Source organism: Panicum virgatum, chromosome 3K (assembly GCF_016808335.1).
Source record: "Panicum virgatum strain AP13 chromosome 3K, P.virgatum_v5, whole genome shotgun sequence".
Classification (NCBI taxonomy): Eukaryota; Viridiplantae; Streptophyta; class Magnoliopsida; order Poales; family Poaceae; genus Panicum; species Panicum virgatum.
Window position 1 is genome coordinate 5,283,492 of NC_053138.1, and position 10,531 is coordinate 5,294,022.

At 49.9% G+C, this 10,531-nt stretch overlaps 1 protein-coding gene and 1 pseudogene across 1 annotated transcript; one reads left to right on the forward strand and one right to left on the reverse strand.

Annotated features, from left to right (window-relative positions):
* LOC120697023 (tropomyosin-1, isoforms 33/34-like) lies at positions 1-1,428 on the reverse strand. The gene has a single exon (XM_039980113.1). The coding sequence runs from the start codon at positions 1,298-1,300 to the stop codon at positions 329-331; it is 972 nt and encodes a 323-aa protein (XP_039836047.1). The 5' UTR covers positions 1,301-1,428; the 3' UTR covers positions 1-328.
* A 7,264-nt stretch (positions 1,429-8,692) lies between these two features.
* Positions 8,693-10,531, forward strand: LOC120700383 (annotated as a pseudogene).

The following is a 10,531-nucleotide window of genomic DNA, read 5'->3' on the forward strand; positions in this document are numbered from 1 at the left end:
TAAACTATATAATTAGTTATTTTTTTCTAACTTTATTTAATACTCTGCATGTGTCCGAATATTCATATGACAGTAACTGTACAAAACTAAACACGGCCCTCTTGCAACTCACTCTCTCTAAACTAATAATCCATAATTAGTATAGCAAGTCAGGCCTCGACGTGCTTAATTGGGCCCGATCAGGCTTAGCCATACGCCGGGTGGAATCAGTAATTAGTAAACAAACCCATGGTTCGATTTGCTAGATAAAATACGCCTCCGTACGAGGGACACGTACTCAGGTTCGGATGGCTGTGGCCAGCTGTAGTGGCAGGCTGCCTGCTGCTGCTCACGGGAGGCCGCCGAGGGTGAGCGCCGCCTGCAGGTCCAGGCGCCAGAGGTAGCAGCCGCCGGCTTCCAGCCGCCACACGTCGCAGGGCGCCACCACGGAGGAGCCGCCGCCGCAGCCGCGGCGCGGGGTGGCACTGCTCGCGTGCCGGACGACGCGCACCCGGCACGTGAACCCCGCGCAGGTGCCCCACGCCGGGAGCGCGCCGGCGAGCCCCACCGCCGGCGCCTCATCGCCGTCCGCGGACACGGCCCGGGCGAACGCGGCGTTCGTCCACGTCACGCGGCCCCACTGGTCCGACACGAACGCCGGGGCGTCGGCGGCCGCGGAGGACGGCGCCTCCTCGCCGTCGCGCCACGTCGCGGTCACCTCCTCCACCGTCACCCAGGAGGAAGCCGCCGCAGCGGGACGGAGCGCCAGCCGCGGAGGCACCGGCTGTGCTCCCGCGGCGGGGGCGGGCGCCATAGACACCACCACCGGGGCCGGCTCCCCGGTCGCAGCAGCAACGGCAGGCTTCTCCTCCACCGGCGACACGGGCATGAGCGGCAGCGTCGCCGGCGGACGTGCCTGCTGCGGAGGCGGAGGCGAGTCCACGGACGTCATCCCCGACGAGGACGAGGACCGCGACGACAGCGACTTCTCCTTGTCGCAATCCTTGTGCTTCCTGCAGTCCCCCGCCGCCGCAGGAGCAGCGACCACCGGCGCGACGGTCGCCGCCCTCCTGGACTTCCGCCCCCTCCTCCCCCCAGCGCCCACGGCCTTCCGCTTCCCCCTCCCCGCCCCCGCACCCGCCGCCAGCACCGGCGCCGGGGTCGGGACGGGCGCCATGGCCGCCGGCTTGGGTGCAATCGGCCTGAACTTGAGCATGATCCTCCCCATCTGCCACGCGGCGCCCGCCGGCTGCTGCTGCTGCTGCCCACCCGCGGCGGCGCCGTACCTCGGCGCGAGGCAGCACCCTCCCTTCCTCTCCATCCCGCCTCTCTCCAACGCACGCGCCCAACCAACCACGAGCAAGCAGCTACGACTAGCAAGCAACCAAGCAAGCACTCTTCCTTCTGACACCCTGGACCACCACCACCGGGACGCCGGCGACCGGGGGGGAGGAGGGGGCGCTTTAATACCGCGCTGGGGGGAGGCCGGTGGCCGGAGCGACACGCGTCGGTCCACGTACGTGTCGCGCGCCTCAGGCCGCGCTATCATTGGCCGGCCGCGAGCCACCACGTGGCGGCCCACCGCTGCGCGGGGCACGTGAAAGGCCGCGGCCTCGGCGCTGTTGTTTCCGTAGCACGAGCAGCGCACACCGTTCCCGAAAAAAAGAATCAATACTAAACCATTCCCGAAAAAAGAATCTAGTACTAAACGAAATTTATTTTTAAATTTTTTTCACGGATGAGTGTAACTTTCCACGACAAATCTAATGGCAGTAATTAATCAATGATTGGCTACAGTAACACTACAGTAATCATCCTCTAATCGTGCGGTCAAAGGTTTCATTAAATTCATCTCGCAAAGTAGCGCGGAGTTATGAAGTTAATTTTATAAATTATCTTTATTTAGTAATCCTAAATATTAGTCAAAAACCAAACAGGGCCCTCATTGGGGAAGAAGCACCGCGCCACCAATGGGCAGTGGCTGCCGTGGCACGCAAGCGGGGAGAAAAATCAAATCCCACCTCGCCGAGCGCCCGCTCGCTGACACTCTGGACCCACGGGAGAATTACCGAGCTCGCCGGGATTGGTTGGGCAGCGCCGCACGGCGACGTGTCCCCGCTGCTGTCCCACCGTAGAGCGCAAGGGAGCCTGATCGCTTCCAAGACACGTACGTGAGGGTGGTCCTTCACTGATGTGTGGGTCCAAGGAATCCCCAAGGGCCAGGTGTCAGTGGAGAGGGCGGCGGGGTTCCGTGTGCGGTGTGCCGGGGGGCGCGGGGGTCGAGGAGGGCGTGGGGTTTGGGCCAATGGGAGCGCGCGGAGTGTGCAGCGCTTTATGGTGGGGACTGGGTGACGGAACACGTAGGGAGGTACGGTGGGCCCTCCGGAGGATTGCGCCCGGGCCCACGTCCGCTGCTTTATCGCCCGGAGGATTCCACTAGCCCCACACCGGCACTTCGTATCTGTGGATGGTGTCCACCACCGACCTGTGGCCCCGGAAAAAGTTGCTAGATTTCTTTTTTTTCTGACTGCCCCAATAGGCCGCCCAAAGGAGGAGTAATCTCGTAAAAATCGTAGCCTAGCATGACTAGATTTGTATCCACTTATTATGACTTAGTGTGCATATGTCAGCATCAGTAATCAATATCTCTCTCTATATATATATATCAACCCCTTTAATTATAATTAAACTGCAAACAAACCAGTCAACTTAATTATGATAATGAATTAATGATCGAAATGGCAAAAGAGTATGTATCGACATGTTCAAATAGATTTGTGTAAAACATGAAACCAAATAGACTATATAAGTTGTTTTGTTAAAACCAAGTAGTACCCAAACATAATTACCATGTCGTGTGCCCGACATAAGCATGTGTATAAGTACAGGCATAGAAACAGTATCTAGCAAAATTATGTGGGATGAAAGAAGAATATAAGAAAAAGTGTTAATGGCTAATAGTTGACCTGATGGAGCTCAATGATCCGATGTGACGCTCCAGCACCGCTCTTGCTTCCGCCCATAGAGGGCGCCAATTTGTGGCCTCCAATGTTTTGTCGTGTGGAAAAAGAAGATAATACGAACAAAAAAAAGCGAGGTGGTGTGGTACTCCTTGAGCTCGACGTGCTGCCTGACTACTGCTTAATGTCTTGTTTGTTTGTTTTTACTGTTTTGGAGAGATCACTTGGCACACGGTAATTCTTGTACGACGAACTGAGAACTATGCCTGCTACTTCTTCTAGTATAAAGAGACAAAAAATACTAATATCACCGGACGAAAACAGTACATGCACTATTATCCTTGTAGGTTTGGTGGGAGGCGTATTCCCTAGCTTGTTCCTGTCAGTGCGTGTGTATCATCGTGTGTGTAGGTGGGCGAGTGCGCGGTGCAAAGCGGGGAACCCTGGAGTGGAAGTGGGGACGTGAAGCGACGGCAGGGGGGGTGGGGGGCCGTGGGTGTGGTGGCAGTCTGGTACTCCATCGTACGTGGACCAATGGGCGCGCCGGGGGAGCCATAATTGGCGCCCATCGGATTGGACTGGATGCGCGGGGACAGGGCTCGCCAGTGCCACTCGCTAGCTAGAGCCGTGTTTGGTTCATTTTCACGTTTTTATTGTAGCACTTTTAACTAAAAATTTAAACTATCAAACGAAGTCTAATTACAAAACCACCTCCACAACCCCCCATGTAAATCTCGAGATGAATCTAATGAGGCCTTTGACCGCGCGATTAGAGGATGGTTACTGTAGCATAACTGTAGCAAATCATCAATTAATTACAACAATTAGATTCGTCTCGAAAAGTTACACCCGTCCCTAAAAAAGTTTTGCAAATAGACTTCATTTAGTACTCGTACGAGATTCTCTTCTCGAAAAACATGCGCGAAAATTTTTTCATCTAACCAAACACGGCCCTAGGGCCGTGTGGCTGGATTGGTCCGCGCCGCGGGGCCCGCCGGCGGCGTACGGCAGGCAGGGTGGCGGGGTCGATGCGAGGTGGGCCCCGCGCACCGGCGATGTGGGCTGGGTAGTAGTACAGTGAAAGTGGCGGTATATTTTCAAAAAAAAAAGTGGCGGTGGACGTGGCGACCGGTCCGGGTGATCGGGGTGGTTAGGTTTAAAAATGCTGGTAGGAGTACCACCCTGCCGGGAGCCCGGGAGGTAGCAGCGCCACACCACACGGGCGAGCCTCGAGTGTTACGCTTGCGACCTGAGTAGTCGCAGATGACGAAAGAATTGGACGGAAATGGCCATAGTGTACAAGTATAGCAAATTGGGATACCGATTTATTGGAGAAGTGGTCGCTACAAATACGCAAACTGATGAGAAGTGGGTAGTGCTGTAAATGGTGGGGAGTCGTACGATGTGACTTTTGCCACGTGTAGCAGCGAGCAATTGTGGGAGCCAAATGCAGATGATGTGTCGGGTGCGTGTGCTGCCACGCACCATCTCGAGCAAACGAAAGAGAGAGAGAGTTAGTAGGGTTAATAGGCATTATTAGCTCCTGCCACTACGTTCCGATAATTGCGAATCAAATACTAGTACTGCATGCATTACCTATCCTGTTATTGAGTACTCCCTCCTTCCCCGTTTATAAGGCATGGTGGAACATGACACGGTCTTCTAAACAACACTTTGACCATTTATTTATCATATATTATATCACTTTTGATTATAAGCTTATAATCATTGTAAACTATATTTGATTATGAATCCAATCATATGAAATTTGCATTATAAAAACAAAAATTTAATAGTCAAATTATTGGTCAAAAATGAGAAGGTTTGAATCTTGATATACGTGTATGCCTTATAAACGGAGAAGGAGGGAGTACTATACTAACGCTCCAAGATTTGGAGCGCTCCCGTCTCCTCTGGCCCCACATGGGGCCGGGGGTACTGTTCATGTGGGGGCCGGTACTGTTCATGGGCCCATGTTTACTGTTTAAGTGGCCCCATGTGGACCCCCGGGTACTGTTTATGGGCCCACGTGTACTGTTTAAGTGGGGCCCACATACTATTCAAGTGGGGCCACGTATAAAATATATTTAATTTTTTTTATATAAAAAATAATATGATTTTGTATACTGCGTTCACATGTAATAGCTCTACTGTTTGTATACTAGAAAGTGGGAGCCACACCATTTGCGACCCATGCACATTTAATGTGCCCCACTTAATGGACTCACGGTACTATTAGGTGTCTCTATTATTTGAAAAAAAACATCAATGATGATTTCGTATACAAAATATAAAATAAATTTAACTTTTCCTATATATATGAAAATAATAACTTTGTACACCACGTTCATCTACGATAGCTCTAATACTTTTTATAATTTGTTTCCCGTACATAAATTCAAAAAATATGATCAATTATTCTTTCATCACTAATTTTATACGTTACTCAGTCAGCTATTTTTACTCACACCTAAAAGTCAACGAATTTCTAAAAAAAATTATACTGTGCTTAGATGACCATTATGATAGTATAAAATATCTAAATTTAATATTGGATTGAGTACAACAAAATATAAATTTATGTTTCATCATTTTTTTCAAGTTAATATCTTCCAAATAGACGCGCATCGCGCCTCAACCGGCCTAGTTATTCATATGCATGCTAGGCTATAGTACTACTGGTACTGGCAAGTAGGTTGGGCGAGGTGGCAGCCTACTTGCATTGGTTGCCTCGTTCAGGCTGCAGGCATGCCATCTCCGGCCGTTTTTAGTTCGAAAAAATTTGATACATTACTCATCGCATCGAATGTTCGAGGACACATGTATATAATATTAAATATAGTTGAAAAAATAACTAATTACACAGTCTAACTGATTAGCACGAGATGAATCTTTTAAACCTAATTAGTCTATAATTAAATATTATTTATTAAATAACAACGAAAGTGCTACAGTATCAAAATCTAAACATTTTCGCGAACTAAACCGGGCCTCTATCTCGCTGATGGCCCGTGCGTGCAGTGCCGAACCAAGAGATCAACCAAAGAGGTAAAGAGCGAAAAAAGAAAAAGAAAACACAAGAGCGGGGCCAAGGGCATGACACGACGGCAGGTCAAGCTTAAGGCCCCGTTTGGTTTGTCTGTATTAGGGAGTAGCATAAATTTTGACCAATAATAACAGATATTAATTAAAATTAGTTTTAAAATTAACTCTACAGCTTTGTGCTATTTCGCGAGACAAATCTAATAAGACATTTGACCGCACGATTCGAGATTGGTTACTGTAGCATTACTGTAACCAATCATCGATTAATTATCGTCATTAAATTCATCGCGAAAAATTATATCCATTCGTAAAAAAAATTATAAATAAAATTTATTTAGTACTCTATACATACAAGATTTTTTTTTATAACGCGAGTAGCGCAACGCTAACCAAACAGGCCTAAATCATCTACGCGGATTGGGTGGCAAAAACGGAACGCCGGACGGGACGCGTGGCTCGCCGGGAGCGGTTGCCTGCCCTGGCGCCGCCGCGGGGCCAGGGAGGCAGGGGCGTAGCCAGGATTTGGATATGGGTGGGGGGCAATCAGTCATGGGCACGAGTGACAAAAATATGACATGATAAATACACAAGCACATATACTAACTCAAATATAGCATTGCTAATAAGTAAATCAACACAAATTGCAGCATACAATTGTCTACTAATTAGCTCTTAGAGATAACAAAATAAGGTTGCTACAAAATCTCAGCTGATGAATCTTCATGCCTTTAAATGGATATTCTTTCAAAACAGGTTGATATGGACCCTCTGATATATAGAATTGTAGAGCTTCATCTTGTTGCACCGTCAAGAGTTTCCAAATTTGTTTGTGTTTACTGGGTCCCTCTCAAATGTTGTAGTTAAAACTCTAGTTTGTTCAATGTCGGAATGTGCAGATTGATTTTGTTGGTTCCGGAACTTGCATTTTCGGTAGCAACAACTGGCTTATACCAACTTGGTCATTGTTGGCACTAGGATTTTCGGTAGCAACAATGAGCTTATACCAACTATCTAAGAGTTTTTACTCTCTTCATCTTAGATAATTGGCTATTAGTGCATTTCATTAGGGAGCACTAGTGGTGCTGCCGGAGCATTAGGGGGGCCAGGCCCCTGCGCGCCCCCCCTTGGCTCCGCCCCTGATGGGAGGGACGAGGGATTGACGTCGACGGTGACCCTGGCGCCGCCGCGGGGCCATGAGATGAGAGCACTGGCGGGGCGCCGTGCGTGGTGGGGGCGACCGTTGGCGCCGGGGGCAGCGCGTGCCGTCGTCGTACTCTGCAGATTGCAGAGTGCGACGGTTGGGCCGGGACCTGATGTTCGGCCGGTCGGCCCGGCCCAGGTGCGCTGAGAGTATGTGTCGTGTCTCATATTCCTTCCGGGAATTAGGAGGGCTGTAAGACCACCCAGCATTGCCGGACATTTCCTGCCCACACCAAATCCGGCCCTCACGGCTCGGCCCGTAAACGACCTTCTTCCTCTGCCAATCCTCCATTCCTCCCTCCCTGGCACTATGAAGGATTAGCAAGCACTATGAAGGCCCGAGCACATGAGCACAGGAGCCCAGCGCAGAGCACACTTTCTATCCACCAACGGCTGACAAAGTACTGCACGAGAGCATCAGAGATGCGTATCCATGCTGCGATGAAGCAGCACCAAGCAGTGGCGGAGCCAGAATTTTGTAGTTGGGTATTCCCACTTTCTAAAAAATCCAATAAAAATACAAGTTCAGAATATCGACAATTAAAGATACAAGCTCATTTTTTGGATCTTACTTCATATTCAACAATGAACTAGTTCATATGCTAGGTGAACAACCTATAGTTAGTTAAGTCTAGCGCTACTTTGTAAAGATTGTAATTGTTCAGTCCCAAATTTGATCATAAGTCTGCTCTTAAGTTTGCTCTGATGGGTAAAGGAGCATTTAAATGTTCAAACTACACATAATTAGCTAAAAATACGCAGCTTCTTCTATCAAAATTTGGTACCTATAGCTTGTTCAGATAAGCTGCAATATATGATTGCCACAGACTAAACCATATTATCTCAGGGTAATCAACAGATGGCGTCATGATGCCTGAAGCCTCGGCATGTTCTACCGCGGGTGCAGCCACACCGCCGTCCATGGCAGCCTTGCCTCAGGCTCCCTAACCCTAATGCATTGCTAGCTTACGGCGGCTGGTCCCTCCCATTCACCCTAAGCACCGACTACATGCAGCTATCTGCATCCTTGCAACTGGGTTTTGGTTTTTGGGAACCAGGACGCGGTTGTACAAGAATGTGCGTGAGATAGATTGAATTGATACATGGACAGAGAGAGGATTTGTGGGCGATGGGACCTCTAAAGATCGTATTTGGCTAATTTCTAACCTAGAGAACAGAGAATATAACCTAATATAAGTTATACATATATACATACTTCAAATGTACGTGATTGTTTGGGGAAAAAGTTGGGTATTCCTAGGAATACCCAGGCATCCACCTAGCTCCGCCCATGGCACCAAGGATCCAGCAGCTAGCGGTCATGCAAAGCAAGCCTCCGTCTCTTCCGCGACGCGCCGAGGCGGCCATCTTTCCGTTGCCGGCGTCTGCTCTCCCTGTCTGTTAGCATCCTAACCATCTCTGAATTTTGATAAAGACGGACGCCACGCCTCGCGCGCGCGGTGCGGTGCCTCTACCAACTAAGCATATCAACAAACAATCCCTCTGCCATGGCTGCCTCCGCCGCCGCCGCCTCGCATCCGAAACGCCATGGCGGCATGCTCCAGCAGTCTCTTGCACGGCCGGCTAACCTCTCCACGTCAGCATGCAAATGACCAGGCCGAGCTAGCTATTGCCGCTCAACTGACGCTGTTATCATGCGGCTTTGGCATGATATTTTTTTTTTTTTTGCAGTTGCAGTTAGGAAAAGCGATCGAGTGAGAGCTGCAAACGCTGTGACCATGGAGGGCTGGGCGGCACGGCTGGAAGCCCCGGTCGCGGTGGTCACGGCCTCACGGGAGCGTCAAGAGGGATCGGCAGGGCCATTGCCGTGGCTCTCGGCAAAGCAGGGTGCAAGGTGCTTTTTCGGTTGCTGCCTTATCTTGCCAATGCCATCACCAACTGAAAAACCTACATTGCTGTGCTGCCTTTGGCAAAGAAAATCTACCTACATTATGTTGTTATGGAGATTTTTTTATGAACCTCCTTTGTCTCTTTCATCTGTGCAAGGTCGTTGTCAACTACGCCAAGTCAAGCATAGAGGCCGAGGAAGTATGCAGAGAGGTGAGCCGATTCCTACCTGATTCCTGATCCAATGTACTTGTGTTACAGTTTCATGCAAAACCATGGCAGATGAATACAGGTCGCCACTTTTTTCTTTTCATGAGTTGGTTTTTGCTATCATAATTGCATCGGATTGGATCAGTGCAGATTGAGGAGTTCGGTGGCACGGCGTTCAGCTTCGCCGCCGACATCTCCTGCGAAACAGAGGTTGAATCCATGATGAGAAGTGTGAGTTGGCTTTTCTCTAGTCAAATCTGATCAAATGCATGACTCGTGAATTCGGAGCTGCTCCTGACGACGTAGCATCGCTTCCACAGGTAATTGATGCTTGGGGAACTCTGGACGTGCTGGTAAACAATGCAGGTCAGAACTCTGAAGTCTGAAAAGTCTGAACTTTGCATCTATATCGTGTTATAAAAGTTGAGTTTTTGGTTGACACAACATGGTTCAGGGATTACGCGCGATGCGCTGCTGATGCGGATGAAACGGACACAGTGGCAAGAAGTGGTAGACGTAAACCTCACCGGCGTCTACCTCTGTGCTCAGGCTGCAGCGACGGTGATGATGAAGAGGAGGAAGGTACTCTGATTTTTGCCCTGACTCCTGGGAGGCATTTGTTACTACCATTGCTTGGTTTCCCCTAGGGAAGGATCATCAACATCGCATCAGTTTCCGGGATCATCGGCAACGTCGGGCAGGCCAACTACTGCGCCGCCAAGGCCGGGGTGATCGGGCTTACCAAAGCCATGGCGAGGGAGTACGGGAGCAGGAACATCAATGCAAGTACTAGTATCTGTGCTTCTTCTCTTGAGTAGAAGAAACACCCTGTCTCAACTCTGAACTCTTAACCATGAAGACATGTACTGTAGTAATTAGTAAAGGTAAGCTTGTCTGAACTTGTGTCAAACTTGGCTTGCAGGTCAACGCCGTGGCTCCGGGCTGGGTGGCGTCTGACATGACCGCGAAACTGGGCGACGACGTCGAACGGAAGGCCCTGGAGACCATACCATTAGGTACTGCACCGAGCGATCTTCTGAATCTCGATTTCATTTTGCTGCTGCTGCTGCTTCCACCGCTGATGTGAGCTACAGGACGGTTTGGGAGGCCAGAAGAGGTTGCCGGCCTGGTGGAGTTCCTAGCCGTTCATCCTGCTGCGAGCTACATCACTGGACAGGTAAGTGCTGCTAACCGTGCTACAGAATTCCATCGATTTCGAGGTTCTCAAGTTGTTGAATTGTGCTGGCGGCCTGCAGGTGCTCCCTGTTGATGGTGGCTTATCGATTTAA

Bases quoted from the DNA above. Each gene is read 5' to 3' on its own strand.
- LOC120697023 (XM_039980113.1), bottom strand. From the start codon at position 1,300: ATGGAGAGGAAGGGAGGGTGCTGCCTCGCGCCGAGGTACGGCGCCGCC.